A 15,841-nucleotide genomic window follows, 5' to 3' on the forward strand; every position below is an offset into this window, starting at 1 on the left:
GGAAATAGAGCCGGTCTGATTCAAAGTTGAAATACAGACAGACTCTGACTTCACACCTTTAATGCATTGTCTGAGCTGAGATGTCACCTTTTTGTTTTATAAAATATTGTTATCTTGGGAACGTGACTTGAAAGAAGTTCTGGGATTTACATATTAATGAATCGAAACCTGCAACCCATTCTGAGTGATTAAAGACTTAACAGCAAACTAGGTTTGTTTGATACATCGCATAAGTTGTATGGCACTTTGATATCTTTTACTACAAATTCTGTCCTATGATCCTGCCTCACTAGCTACCTGACCAAGGAACAGCGCTCCGAAAGCTTGTACTTCCAAATAAACCTGTTGGACTATAAAGTGGTGTTGTGTGATTTTTAACATTGTAGGAGAACTGTAGTTTTGAGTATAGTCAAGCAGGTGAGGCTGAAGCTAATAGAAATGGAAGAATGGAAAACTGGCAAAGCAGCATAGACTCCAATGGTTAAGGATCTAGAGCAAAGAGGAATTAAAGCTAATAATAAAGGTCCTGTTAGAGAAGATGGGTGTTTTTTCTAGTTATTCACTTTATAAATTCATCCTCCTATTTAACCAGAGGTTTTTTTTAAATGGAGAAAGGGATTTGATAGGGTAGGTATATTGTTTCCTCTCCTTGGAGTGGTGTTGTAATCCAGAACAAGAGGACATAATATTTTTGTTTTAGAGCAAAGTGCTTACTATGTGCATCAGGAAACCTTTTCATATAAACTAAATATGGAATATTCTTCCTCAAAACCTGTGGATATTAGGTCAGTTGACGTTTTTGAGAGGAACCTAATAAAAAATTACAAGTCAGTTTTAGAGTCAAAGTTAGAGATGTACAGCACAGAAACAGACCCTTTGGTCCAACTCGTCGATGCCGACCAAATATTCTAAATTAATGTAGTCCCATTTGTCAGCCCTTGGCCCATATTCCCCCAAACCCTTCCTATTCATATACCCATCCAGATGCCTTTTACATGTTGTAATTGTACGAGTCTCCTCCTCTTCCTCTGGCATCTCATTCCATGCACACACCCCATCTGTGAAAAAGCTGCCCCCCCTTAGGTTCCTTTTTAAATCTTTCCCCCCTCATCCTAAACCTATGCCCTCTAGTTCCGGATTCACCCACCCCAGGGAAAATACCTTGTCTATTTACCCTCTCCATGCCCCTCATGATTTTATAGACATCAAAAGGTCACCCCTCAGCCTCCGACATTCCAAGGAAGACAGCCCCAGCCTATTCAGCCTTTCCCTATTACTCAAACACTCCAACCCTAGCAACATTCTTGTCATCTTTTCTGATATCTTTCAAGTTTCACAACATCCTTCCTATAGGACAGAGACCAGAATTACACATAATATTCCTAAAGTGGCATAATTAATGACTTGTACAGACTGGGGAATGGGCAAAATGGAGCTAATATCTTTGAATGGCAAAACAGACCAGTTGAATGACCCCCCCCCCCCCCCCCCCCCAACTATTATGTTTGTAATACAATAACAAGAAGGCTGCTTTTTTGTCACATGCTTGGCTGCCTTTAATTCAATCATTTATTGATCTATATTAAAGAATATTGAATAAAGCTTATCACAAACCATAAATTTTAAGGGAGAGGCAGATAGAAACTATTATCGAATATAATCTTGTAAGCGTCCTAACAAATAGGTGATATTAAATTTACTCCAAGTAGCTGATAAAAAGAGCTGAAGTATATGAGTTATTCCTCAAGTAGCTTTAGCCATTTTAAGCTGCTTTGCTTAGGAGGTACCTGAGCAGTGACCAGAAAGGAATGTGACATGGCATGTTAGTAGATTAATATTCTAACTGCTATAGAAATTAAATATCCCAAGACCTGCATAAAATGTTAGGCAACATTATATCATTTGTGTCTCAATTGAGAACATGGTTGATTTGCAAGCTTCCAAATGAGAGACGTGTATAATCTTTGAAATGATTGTCAAACGTGAGTTGGCAATACACAATTAACTAGCCTTTGTTTTCAACAACATCTGTAACCACCTTCACAACATCTTTTCTAAATTAATTACAAATAATTAATTATTCAAATTTGCCACTTATTTTAAAGTTAACATTCCCCTGAAAGGGTAGGTATTTGTAAAGTAAATTGGAGACTGGCCATGAACTGATGAGTCATTCATTCATGAAGCAAGTTCTTGGTCAAGATCCAAGCCAGGCACCATTGCAAAACTCTCCTTTCCCTGTCAAAGTAGTTTTTCAGTAAATGTTCATAACCAGTGTGTACATGGTTTTGGGACAAAGTTGTCATTCGTTTCAACACATTCATTATTTTAATGTGCACATAATAGAAAACGTTTTTTATTAACTTCAAGAAGCTTCCAACAGGCATGTCTTCATGTACTAAGAGGACGTAGTGATATTTCATGAGTTCCTTTGATTTTCATGCTGTAACTTAGGCTGAAATCTTAGAATAAAATTCTCATTGGAACATTTCCATGCTGGCTTGTGTAGATGGTTATGCTTCATTTGGCCTGCCTTTGCCAGAAGTCTACTATATTTGAGAAGTGAATGGATGTCATTATTAAAACTTTGTGTGGTGATGGTAAGGGATATCTCTGGGGGATAAAGGAACTCTTAAGTCATTCAGTCTGGCAAGATTTTCAACTGATTTATTGTTAATTTTTTCCTGTCAAGGAACACTTAGTGTAAACTAACACTTTTATAATGGACCATAATTTGGTACTACTTGTTTCACCCTCCCACCTTCAATTTCTTCCTCTAAAAGTTGCTGGAAGTACATTATGTCCCAGTGAAGACTACAAAACATTTAGGATCTTGGTACATAAGGGAAGCAGCTTAATCAAGAGAGAAACAGGAACAACAGAGAAGGAAAATGTGTGAAATAGAGTTTGATTCAACACAGAAGTAGTAGTAGTCAGGGAAAATATTGGGCTAATGGGGAAAAAATGGAAAATGTTTTTAAGATTTAGCAATTGTTAGAGGCCCAACAGTTTACAAGAACTTAAGTTCCTCATTTTAAAAAATCACTTTCAATGCTAAAATTAATATTAACTTTCTTCAAGTTCTAATTAGCAATTGATGGGTAAATAAGTTAATTTATTGAAATCCCAAAGGTGAACTGTAGTTTGTGTGAAGTTCATATCGATTGACATTAATAGCCCATAAATTTGTAATTACCCCTTAAATTGCTGGCTGATTTACACAATAATAAGAAATCAATTATTTTCATAGCAAATTTGAACCATTATATGTAGCTAATCCTTCCACCCATTCACCAATTTGTAATTCTAAAAACCTGTAACATTATGCTGGGATAGCATTGCTGTAAGTTTTTGACTTAACTTGGCTGTTAGGTTTTAATTATTTATTTATTATGGTTGAAATTAAAGCTTTAGCCAGAAAGTCTGATTGAGACCAAAGTTCTGTTTAAAAAGTGCGTGATACATTTTAACCACCACAATTTAATGTGAGGGCACAATCTTTGCAACAGCTGCTGAAACATCTGTATGGGTGGACAACAACTTGGAGTGCCTGTAAATTTTGACAACTTGCCGACTTAAGGTCTGTTGTTTATAAGTGTGGAATATTATGCAATGAAAACTTTCAGGAAAAGAAATTATTTGGTGTGGCTTGTTTTCATTCACAGTTATTTTAAGTCTCCAGATATATAAAGCAGTAAAATTACTAACAGTTCCAAAGTTATACATTGATCAAGCTCAATAATGACATGGGTTTTGTTTAGTAGTAATGAAATTTTTTGCATGTGAATGATAATTTGAAAAATATAGGTATAACACAAGCTATTACTATTTTCCTCCCTGAACTTGGAATGCTGCTGCTATTTATGTTGGGTTTTTTTATGGGATGTGGGAATCACTATTAAGGCCCACGTGCGTGATCCATCTCTGATTTTCTTTGCCACACCATTTTAGAAGGCACTTAGGAATTAACCACACCTACTATGGGTTCAAAAGAGCCAGATAAATATGGCAGATTTCCTTTCCTGAAGAACATTAGCAAGCCAGATGGGTTTTACAACAATCGGTGAGTTTCAAGGTGACCATTACCAAGACCAGTTTTCAAGTCCAGAGTTATTTTTTTGAATTCACATTCCACCTTGTTGTGAGATTTGAACCTGTGTCCCTGTTAATCTGAGTCTCCAGATTACTCAGCCAGTGACATGACCACTACATCACTGCCTACCAATAAATAATCCCTAATGAAAAAAAAATTCATAGCAGTTGTCCTGAGAAAAAGAATGGTTCCTGGAAGAAATTCACTGGAAAACCAACCAATACTGTAAGAAAAATTATTTCCTGCAAATCTTGTTGCAAATATGGCTGAAGTTGCCAGGAATATTAAATGTAATTTTGTTCAAATACTAATGAATTACAGTGAAGGTTTTCTTTAAGTACTAAGTTCAAGTTGAAAAATGCTAAATATCTACAACATTACATTTTCATAATTTTTGTAAAATGTTTTATTTGCTGGTAAACATACTATGTATTTGCTGCTGTTGGAGTCACTTGTGTTTCTTGATTTGATCAACTATATACTTTTAGTCTCTGACTGTGTTTAGGTCTTGTCAAAATTGGTAAATTTTCTGGTGGGTACAGAGGAAGCATTAAATGTATCAGTACGAAGTATAAGGAAATGTTTTTACACTAGTAATCCCAAACATAATAGAAGAAGTCATGAACACAGATTCTGACTCTACAATAAAATGGGCTTTTTACTAAATTACACTTACATACAGAAACCAACACTAAAAATATAGTACTTGAAATACCCATCAGATACGGCAGCGTTTGTAGCGATAATGATTTAATGTCTTCAGTCAAATTCTTAATTAACGGCAGCCACTGGTACAGAGAAAGGCTAACATTTTAATGAAGCACATTTACATTAAAACTGATTGATCTGCTTCTTCAAATGTGTGCTGCACTCCCAAGTTTGTTACTTTTTGTAAAGGCTGTTATGATCCCAGCTGATATCACTGCATGAGTCAAAGTAATATCTGAAATCTGGATTGATAGATCATGTTTTGTTTTAGTTTTAACGAGACTGAAACATAAAAACAAACTTGCAACACTGTGTTTAACAGTAAAACAGAAATTTAGGGCTTTTGTGGTGCAGTGGGAGTGTCCCTACCTCTGGATCTGAATACCTGAATTCAGAAATGACACAACACATTTGAACAGTTGGTTGAAATATCTAAAACAGAAATTTATTTAAAAATCATTCTTTTGCCAGCTTCATCTATCTTTTTTTGTTAAGTATCAGTATTTATTTCTGTAGAATTTGTTTTAAACAATATTCAGTATATGTCAACAGTGAAACGAAGAAATAGTCATTATATTTGTTTTCTAATCTCTATTTTTCCTCAGGCCTTTTTCAAATCTCTGAGAACAAAGTAGCAGTTTTGCTTTTAGCCGGTGGGCAAGGAACACGTCTTGGAGTAACCTATCCTAAAGGAATGTACAATGTCGGTTTACTATCAAGAAAAACACTTTTTCAAATTCAAGCCGAACGAATTCTGAAACTTCAGCAGTTGGCATCGGAGCAATTTGGGCACAAATGCACTATTCCATGGTCAGTGTGGTAATCCACTTTAGATTTTGAACTCCAGTATGTTAATTTAACTGTGGATGTAAAATTTTGAAGTAATGGTGTATTCCTTGCAGCTGCAGATTTAAAATGATCACTTACAAAGAGGATGTAGATTGAATTCAGTTTGTCATGGTTTAAATTGACAAATCAGTGTTTTGCTTGTTACAATGTTGATTTTAGCAGTACCTCTCTTGTGTGCTGAATATAGAAACAGCAATTGTATGTCAAAGGTTAGGGAGGAGCAAAAAAGGAACATGTGGAACCCTTGCAGAGCTTTTAGAAGGCTTACGTAAAAATAAGTCTCACCCTCTTGTTTATTTGATATGGGATTAATTCAGAATTAAATTAACTTTTAATTCAGGATTAATTATAATTACTATGGATTATGGGGCAACAAAGTGTATGTTAATGTGAGAATGATTTTGAATGAGAAAAAAAACTAACTCCCATTTTGGAGATTTTTATTTGCTTCAGTTCTCTCTCCACTCTAGATATCTTTTGGTATCTGTTTTTGAGATTGCACAGAGCTTATTCCCTGTGTTTGAGAAGGTAAATTAATTTTCACTGTAAGTAGCTTACTCCAAGATCAAACAGTGATCTAACTTCAGTTTTATCATATGGTGTCATCAAAGGTGTGCGCAGCTGACCATCACCACCATCCATCCACCTAACTGAAGTGTGTGTTTGGTGGTGTATCCACCACCAAACAGCCTTTCAACCTTCAAATGATTAGAAGTACAGCCCATCCTGTCTCCCAATCATACTGTGGTGTGGACAGTGTAATGCTCAGATCAATTAGCCTGTCAATGCCTGTTAATTATCTTTTTTGATATTCCTATTGGTATGAGAAACTAGATGAATGAGGTGGTGGTGAGCTAGCATGTCTAACAGGTGGTATTAAAATTAATGATGGAGTCTTTGATGGAAGTTTCTTTTGAAGAAGGCTTGGCAAGTTGCCGAAAGTGAATTACTTTTATTCTGAAGCTAACAATATTTTCTAGAATCTTCTACAGAGATTTTTCTATTTACAGAAAGTATAGGAAAGTGTGAGGTTATACACTTTGGTGGGAAGAATAGAGGTTTAGAATATATTCCCAATGGGGAAAGGCTTCAGAAATCTGAAGTACAAAGGGATTCGGGAGTCTTAGTTCAGGATTCTCTTAAGGTTAACCTGCAGTTCCATATGGCAATTAGGAAGTCAAATGCAATGATTGTATTCATTTCAAGAGGGCTAGAATTTAAGAGCGGGGATGTACAGCTGAGGCTTGGTAAGGCTATGCTTAGATTGCACTTGGAATATTGTGAGCAATTTTGGGCCCTAATCTAAAGAATGAGATGCTGGCCTTGGATGGGGTTCAGAGGAGATTTACAAGAATGATTCCAGGGATAAAAGGCTTTTCATGAAGAGGACTTTTGATCTGTACTTGATGGAGTTTAGAAGGGTGGGGGGATCTGATTGAAACTTATAGAATACTGAGAATGGACATAAACAAGATGTTTTCATATGTGAAAGAGGCTAGGACCTGAAGGTGTGATATCAGTGAAGGATGATCTTTTATAACTGAGATAAGGAGGAATTTCTTCAGCTAGAGAATGAATTCCATAAATTCGCCATTGTCACAGATGGCTGTGGAGGCCAAGTCATTGAGTGTATTTAAGATAGGTTCTTGATTGGCGGGGGGGAGGGGAGGGGGGGGGAGAGAGAGTATCAACGTTTATGGGTAGAAGGCCAAAGAATAGGGTTGAGAAATATAGTCATGATTGAATGACAATGGGGCAAATGGCTTAATTCTGATCTTATATCTTATGGTTTAAGACTTTCTTTTGTTTTTTACCAAATTTTAAAACAAAATGTTGTTGTGAAAAACACCTCAATGTACCACTTACTTCCTCTCAGCTTGATACAACATACTTAATGGCATAACTTCATGATTCTATATGGGCATTTTGTGTTTGAATCATCAAATATCTTTTTCTGATGCCTGTTATTTTCAAATAAGTATTATAGTATGCTGCTGCCTTGGGTCATATTTTTATATAATTTTAATGTTGCTAAAAATGTTTTTTAACCACACCAAGATCAGATGTGGAATTTTTAAAAGTATTATATGCCTTTCTTTCAATCACAGGTATATCATGACCAGTAGTCCGACAATGGAATCTACAAAGGAATTTTTCGCTCTGAATGGCTACTTTGGTTTACAGGAAGGAAATGTCATCTTTTTCCAACAGGGAATGTTACCAGCTATGACTTGTGATGGGAAAGCTATCCTTGAAGGCAAAAGCAAAATTTCACTGGCACCAGGTTGGTGAAAACTTTGGGCAAACTGTGGAAATGTCAGTTTGATATTACAACAAGCAGATTGGGTTAAATCATAAATAAATACCTGGTTATAGCCGTGTTCTCTCCTTGTCCAACATGAATTCAGATGTTTCCTTGCTAATGTCGTTTTACGCAATATCATAATTAGATGTTGACCAACATTATGAAGACTCAAAGATATTCCTAATGGCAGATTTTAGTTTGTTTTCTAATAGAAAAACTAACAGAATTGAACATTCATTTTACCATTGAACATTCTTCCAAAATTGTTCAGAAAAGTAAGTAGGAAGACAAAAAAATCATTCAGTTAGATCATAGATAACCTATTTCTCCGACGCATTTGCCTTCGCTCCATAAACCTTGAAAATCTTACCTAATTCAGGTGTTCAAGTTTAAAAGTGCGATGGATTTATCATCCACAGAGTTTTAGAAGTGCGAACTTCAAACTTCAATTTTAATTTTGGGGGAGTTTGTTGGGTGTGGTGGGGTTGGTGATGGTGAAAATGTACTTCTCCTTTTGAAATAAAGGAACATACTGAAAACATTCTGCAGGCTTGCAAAGAGACACAGAATTGACATTTCAGTCTACGACTTCACATCAGAATTTTCAAGTATTGGAAATGTAATGGATTTTTTTTAGCCAGAGAGCCTTGGAAAAACAAAGAGGGGATTGTTATAAGATGGACGTCCCTGATTTTGTTTAGTTTTAGCTTAAATTTTAATTTGCAATCATGTCCACAAGTTCTGGATTTCATAACCTTAAAAAATAGTTCTTGTTCATTTTGGCTACTGAATCCCATTGTCATTTCAAACCTCAAGTTAGGCTTAAAATTGATCATTCAGTATCATGTTAAACTCAAAGGAATATAAATCAGGTTTTAGTGAGCTTTCCTCAGATTAACACTTGTTAACCAAGTTAATCTATGCTGTTGAAACTTTATTGCTGGAACAGCACAGCAGGTCAGGCAGCATCCAGGGAACAGGAGATTCGACGTTTCGGGCACAGGCCCTTCTTCAGGAATGAGCAGAGAGTGTTCAGCAGGAGAAGATAAAAGGTAGGGAGGAGGGGCGTTGGAAATGTGATAGGTGGAAAGAGGTCAAGGTGAGGGTGATAGGTCGGAGTAGGATGGAGGCGGAGAGGTCAAGAAGAAGACTGCAGGTCAGGAAGGCGGTGCCGGGCTGGAGGGATTCGGCTGAGACAAGGTGGGGGGAGGGGGGATGAAGAAACTGGTGAAGTCCAAGTTCATCCCCTGTGGTTGGAGGGTTCCCAGTCGGAAGATAAGACGCTCCTCCTCCGACCGTCGCGTTGTTGTGGGACGCTCCTCCTCCGACCGTCGCGTTGTTGTGGTCCAATGACCTGCATATCCTCGGTGGAGTGGGAGGGGGAGTTGAAATGCTGTGCTACAGGGTGGTTGGGTTGGTTCGTCCGGGTGGCCCAGAGGTGCTCTCTGAATCGCTCCGCAAGTAGGCGGCCTGTCTCCCCAATATAGAGGAGGCCACACCGGCTGCAGCGGATGCAGTAGATGATGTGGGTGGAGGTGCAGGTGAATCTGTGGCGGATATGGAAGTTTCCTTTGGGGCCTTGGAGAGAAGTGAGGGGGGACTTCTGTAGCACAGCATTTCAACTCCCCTCCCACTCCACCGAGGATATGCAGGTCATTGGACTCATCCACCGCCAAACCACAACAACCCGACAGTCGGAGGAGGAGCGTCTTATCTTCCGACTGGGAACCCTCCAACCACAGGGGATGAACTTGGACTTCACCAGTTTCTTCATTCCCCCCTCCCCCACCTTGTCTCAGCCGAATCCCTCCAGCCCGGCACCGCCTTCCTGACCTGCAGTCGTCTTCTTGACCTCTCCGCCTCCATCCTACTCCGACCTATCACCCTCACCTTGACCTCTTTCCACCTATCACATTTCCAACGCCCCTCCTCCAAGTCCCTCCTCCCTACCTTTTATCTTCTCCTGCTGAACACTCTCTGCTCATTCCTGAAGAAGGGCCTGTGCCCGAAACGTCGAATCTCCTGTTCCCTGGATGCTGCCTGACCTGCTGTGCTGTTCCAGCAATAAAGTTTCAACTTTGATCTCCAGCATCTGCAGACCTCACTTTCTAATCTATGCTGTTACCTTCCAAGGCCAATAAACCCTTCCTTAACTTTAGTTTCCTTGTTAAGTACGTGAAATTTAACCCAGCCTTCACACAACTGAAACATTCTCTTTCTTTGGTATCCTTTTGATTGTTTTGTACTGTTATAGTCATAGAGATGTATAGCATGGAAACAGACCCTTCAGTCCAACTCGTAACACCCTCTGCATGAAAAAGCTGGCCCGCCAGGGCGTGAGGTTGCAGATTGTGCTGGAGTACAATTCTACTGTTGTTGAACATCCCACAGCACCTCATGGATGTTCAGTCTTGAGTTGCTTGATCTATTCAAAGTGTACCCCATTTAGCACGAGCTTTTAATGACTTGTATACATGGACAACTAAATCCCTTACTGTTTAAGAAATTATTTCAGTTTGGTTGTCTTTCTTCTGAAGAAAATGACCTCTCATCCTCAAAGTAAAATCTTCTGCTTTAGTTCTGTTTACTTGCAACTCTACAAGACAAGTAATGGAAATGCCTTTTAAAAATACTGGATCATTTGTTTGAATTCTCAAGTTTTTTCAAGATAGAAATATTGAGTATTACTCCACAGCTAATCCCATTATGATAATGTTATCTATAGTATAGATTTGTAAACTTAAATGTGTTTGATTTGTTTGTTGTAACATTTTGAGCAAAAGAACCATACTTTCGCAATCATATGAGATGTTGAGAACTTTGTTTCAATTGATATTATTATAATGTTTAAGGCAGTAATTGGCAAATGAGTTTGCTATCAGTCTATGCTTGACCAAGAGCAAAAATTATGGAAGGAGTCATCAATAGTCTCATTGATGCTTAATTTGAATTAGATTAGATTCCCTACAGTGTGGAGACAGGCCCTTTAGCCCAACAAGTCCACACCGACCCTCTGAAGAGTAACCCACCCAGACCCTCTGACTAATGCACCTAACACTACGGGCAATTTAGCATAGCCAATTCACCTGACCTGCACATCTTTGGATTGTGAGAGGAAACTGGAGCACCCGGAGGAAACCCACACAGTCACGGGGAGAATGTGCAAACTCCACACAGACAGGTACCTGAGGCCGGAATTGAACCTGGGACCCTGGTGATGTGAGGCAGTAGTGCTAACCACTGAGCCACCGTGCTGCCCTTTCCTGCCAGGCCAATTCAGCATCTGACCTCATTTAACCATGTTTGGAGCAAGGCTTAAAAGCTGAACTCCAAATGTGAGGTCAGAGTTACTGCCCTTGACATCAGGGCAGCATTTCACTGAGTGTCATTAAGGAGCTCTAGCAAAAAAGAATTTGATGGGAATCTGGGATAAATGCCTCCACTAATTGGACTTAGGCTAAAGAAGGTGATTATGATTGTCGGACATCAAATCATCTCAACCCTGGGACATCACTTCAGGAGTTCCTTAGAGAGGTATTCTAGCCCCAAGTATCTATTGCTACTAAATCAATGACCCTCCTTCCAATATTTGGTCAGAAGTGAGGATGTTTGCTGATTGCACAATGGTAACTATTTGTGTATCCAAGGACTTGTTCAGCTCTCAGGAAAGGTTCCCTAATTTATTATAGTTTCAGGCAGAATACTCCAAATCACTCAATTGGCACCCCATCTCATATATTCACTCTCTGCCGCAAGTGCACAGTGGCACCAGCTTGTACCATCTACAAGGTACACTGCAACATCTCACCAAGGCCCCTTACGCAGCAGCTTCAAAATCTACAAGTTCTCCTCCAAGCCCCAGACCATCATATATTACCATTCCTGGAAATTCCTTCCTGACATAATTTACCTGTCACCTTCCAAGCTACACCCCCAATCCCAGCCCCAACCCCTCCCATTTATCTCTCAGCCCCCTTAGGCCACCCCCTCATTCCTGATGAAGAGCTTATTCCCGAAACATCGATTCTCCTGCCCCTCAGATGCTGCCTGACCTGCTGTGCTTTTCCAGCACCACACTCCTGACTCTGATCTTCGGCATCTACGATCCTCACTTTCTCCTAGCACGTTGGGTGAACCTACACATGGACTGCAGCAGTTCAAGAAAGTGGCACTCCATCACTTTGTAAGGGCAGTTGAGGAATGACAAAAACCTACTGATGAATGAGTATATAAAAATACTTGTGGTCATCTTGAAACACTACCTTCAACTCAACTTTTATAATTGTATGTTCTTGCAACACCACCAGCAGTCATTAAGTGGCGCTTTAGTCTTGCTTGCCAGCCATTCTGCAACAACTTTGTACCGTTGTTGATTTGTAGAGTTGCTGTTGTCTTTCCTCATTTTTGGAAATTTTGCCAAGTTTCAAATTCACAATGTACAGAATTTAAAGCTTGCATTGTACTATGTACATTGCAGGAATCGATGTATATAAAGTATTCTGTTTTTTAGATGGGAATGGAGGCCTTTATCGAGCACTTCGAAATCAGAAGATTGTGGAGGATATGGAAAAACGAGGCATTGGTTTTATTCATGTATACTGTGTGGACAATATTCTTGTTAAAGTTGCTGATCCAGCTTTCATTGGTTTCTGTATTAAGCAGCAAGCTGACTGTGGAGCTAAGGTACGTGTATTCTCCTGGCAATGAATGATATAATCCAGTTTATAACTTGCTGAGATGTGATCATCTGCTCTTTTGGTCGACATAAAAGATCTCAGCAATGAGAGCTGGAGAGTTCGAGAGAATGCAGAGGAGATTTATCAGAATAGTATCAAGAATGGAGAGTTTAATTTATGATGGAAGATTAGAGAACTGGCATGGTTCTCCTTATCTAAAAGAACACTTACTTTGAAAACTGAAAGATGTCAGATACAAATTTCTCCAAATTGACTCCATTAGGACTTTCTGGTTTGATTTACTGACTGGTCTCCTTAAAACAGAGGAGTTTGAGGACAAAATATTTCTACTGACAGAAGGGTCTGTATCTAGAGTGTTTAACTTAAGAACTGGAACTGAGAAGCGTTCTTAATGAAAATGTAATAATCTGGGATAACAGCATAATGTTGTTGGATGCAGTTTCAATAGTAACTTTCTAACTAAGGAATTGGAATTATACAGAGGAAGTAAAAGTTGCAGATTTTTGAGGAAAAGAGCAGAATATTGGGACTAATTTGGTTGCTCTTTCAAAGAACTATATAGAATTGATTGGCTGAATGATGTCTTTTTGTGTTGTTTGATTCTAATGTCTGTCTTAACTACTAGGAAAAAAATGTCAACACCATTTTTATGCAACATCACCATAACACTTGATATCTTTAATATCTGGAATTATATTGATCTCTGTCTTGTCGATACTTAATAACTGAGCCACCACTGGCCGAGCACTCACTTGTGGATGCCAGTATTTTGATATTTAAAACAAAAATTTCAGAAGTGTTCTGAAGAAAGGTCGCTGAAATTCTGGTAACGCCAGAATGTTAACCCTGTCTTCTTTCCACAATGCTTTCAGGCCTGCTGAGTTTTTCTAGCAATTTTAGTTTTTGTTTTTCATTTCCAGCATTTGCAGTTTTTTTTTGTTTTGATAGATAAACATTGTCCTCTTGCTTGTTCACCAGATTTTTAAAATGTTTCCTGATGTGACTTATGATACGAGTTCTTGCTAGTTTACGAGATTAGATCATTTGTAAACTAGATTTTATTTTCTCATCAAAAGGTAATTGTTCTTTTTGCTGTATTGGCATTGAATAACTGGTCTGATTTTGATGCAGGATATATCTTTAAAAATCAAATATTATTAGCTGTGCAGTTTTTATTCTGTTAAAAGGCTGGTTTTAACGGCATGATGAATGGGTGGAGCATGCCTGTTCATTCATGACTCTGAATTCTTGAGTCATTGGGGTGGAGGGGGAAGGTTCTGGTGCTAATTTTCATTGAACTAATGAGCTGTAAGTAGCCTGCTACAGCTAAATGGATCGGGGGTGGAGATTGAATTTCTTGTTGAACCAGCCAACAAGTGGTGGGTACATGAAGTTTGGGAGACCATTATATGTAATGGTAGAAAACTGGCAATGGCGGAGACAGTTTTGTGTACAGGCTGTAGCAATTTCTTTTAAGTTGCTGAAAGCACTGCTCACCAACATGTTCTGCCTGTTATTATTGCAAAATTGTACTTGTGATCTTGTGGGCACCATTGAGTCCATACTTACAGAATTAATGAGCATTCTTTAAGAGGAAAAAACAGCAGCATAATGGATGAGGTGGGCACAGAACAGTATAATAAGTGCAACCCTCAGTTTAGGCCTTGCAGTGCTCCAATTTCACTGAGTGAGGCACTTCTTTGTATGCATAGAGATTGAGAGAACATTCACTGAAATTATTATTGGTGTCATTAAGCCTAGAAAATGGAAGAACTCAACATTTTGATCATTTTTTCTGCTGTGATCGTACGGATGGATATTTTAATTCGAGCAAAATACTTGTGTTAGATCCCATTCATTTTGTATTTTTCATCCAACATTTTTAATGTTTTCTTGGTGTTACCAAAAGAAATGCCAACTTTAAAATAAGCTTGGAAGCTTTACATAAAATAGAATAAATTGAAAGTAATGTGGATTTTTAAAACAGAATGCTCAATTTTTGCAGTTGTGCAGCTTTGGCTAAAATTTATTAATCTGTTTTCTTGTAACTATGAAATACTATAATTGCCTGATGTTGTGAATAAGTGAAGCTGCATTGAATAATGGATTCTTGTGAAATTGTGTTTAATTTCCAGGTTGTAGAAAAGACAAATCCAACTGAGGCTGTTGGTGTTGTATGTAAAGTAAATGGCTTGTATCAAGTTGTGGAATACAGTGAAATCACCCTAGTTACTGCACAGAGAAGGAATGCTGATGGACGTCTAACATTCAATGCAGGGAACATATGCAATCATTTCTTTACGCTGCAGTTCTTAAAGAACATTGTTAAGTATGTTAATGCATTTGGAACTATTCTGTAAAATTATAGCTGTGTTCAGAATGGATCGTGTAAATATTCAACTCAGTGTGATTGAATGAGTTGGTTTACTTTTTCTCTGTCAGAGACTATGAACCTAAATTGCGATACCATGTTGCCCAAAAGAAAATTCCTTATATTGATGAAAATAGTCAGCAAATCAAACCAGACAGTCCTAATGGAATCAAGTTGGAGAAGTTTGTATTTGACATCTTTCAGTTTTCAAAGTAAGTGTTTTTTTTATAAAATTGTTTCAATACATTTTTCTTTTCTTCCTGAAATCAGGGTCTTGAGCTTTGTTATGGTTCATACAATATCTTAGCCAGGTTGTTATGCTTTATTTGCAAATTTGGGAAATAAATATTGTCAGTTATTGGATTATATGGAGTTGTAGACAACAGAGTCTTGCTCAGTCCTGGTAATTCCCCTGATATGAACGGTCACTTAGACTCAACGTAAATGGAAGGGCCGGCTATTCATTTGCATGCATGAAATGTGATTTGTAAGACTGCTATGGATAGGAAAACAATATTAACATTATTCAAAGACAGTCATTGCTGAGTTTCTCTTTTAGGAACTTTGGCCAATTTTGTCTTGTTTCTACTGGGTTAAGCCCTTATTTTTTTCTTTGAGCTGAATGGTGAATTGTTTTGAACTGAATGTTTCAACAGACACAACATTTTTACCAACTTTGATTAAAAAATTGTTCAAACTTTGTTTATTTCAAGTTTTTTGTTAGCTTTTTAATCAGATATTTTAATAGTTTTGCACCATTCAGCTTGTTCATTTTCTTAACAAACCTTTTTTAAACAATTAGTTGCATTGCCAGCTGC

At 38.0% G+C, this 15,841-nt stretch overlaps 1 protein-coding gene across 7 annotated transcripts in view; it reads left to right on the forward strand.

Moving 5' to 3' along the window:
- uap1 (UDP-N-acetylglucosamine pyrophosphorylase 1) overlaps window positions 1-15,841 on the forward strand; it is a 49,797-nt gene that overhangs the window by 8,617 nt on the left and 25,339 nt on the right. For all 7 annotated transcript variants that reach the window (XR_015758189.1, XR_015758191.1, XR_015758190.1 and 4 more), the window contains exons 2-6: window positions 5,407-5,611; window positions 7,759-7,934; window positions 12,466-12,638; window positions 14,788-14,981; window positions 15,095-15,235. Coding sequence is in view for 3 of the 7 variants with exons in the window: in XM_043699842.2 (XP_043555777.1) it covers window positions 5,407-5,611; window positions 7,759-7,934; window positions 12,466-12,638; window positions 14,788-14,981; window positions 15,095-15,235 (889 nt within the window). In the remaining 4 variants the exon portion in view is untranslated. The remainder of the gene's footprint in view (window positions 1-5,406; window positions 5,612-7,758; window positions 7,935-12,465; window positions 12,639-14,787; window positions 14,982-15,094; window positions 15,236-15,841) is intronic.

Source organism: Chiloscyllium plagiosum, unplaced genomic scaffold (genome assembly GCF_037043375.1).
Source record: "Chiloscyllium plagiosum isolate Xiang-an unplaced genomic scaffold, Cpla_swu_hap1 HiC_scaffold_9, whole genome shotgun sequence".
Lineage (NCBI taxonomy): Eukaryota > Metazoa > Chordata > Chondrichthyes > Orectolobiformes > Hemiscylliidae > Chiloscyllium > Chiloscyllium plagiosum.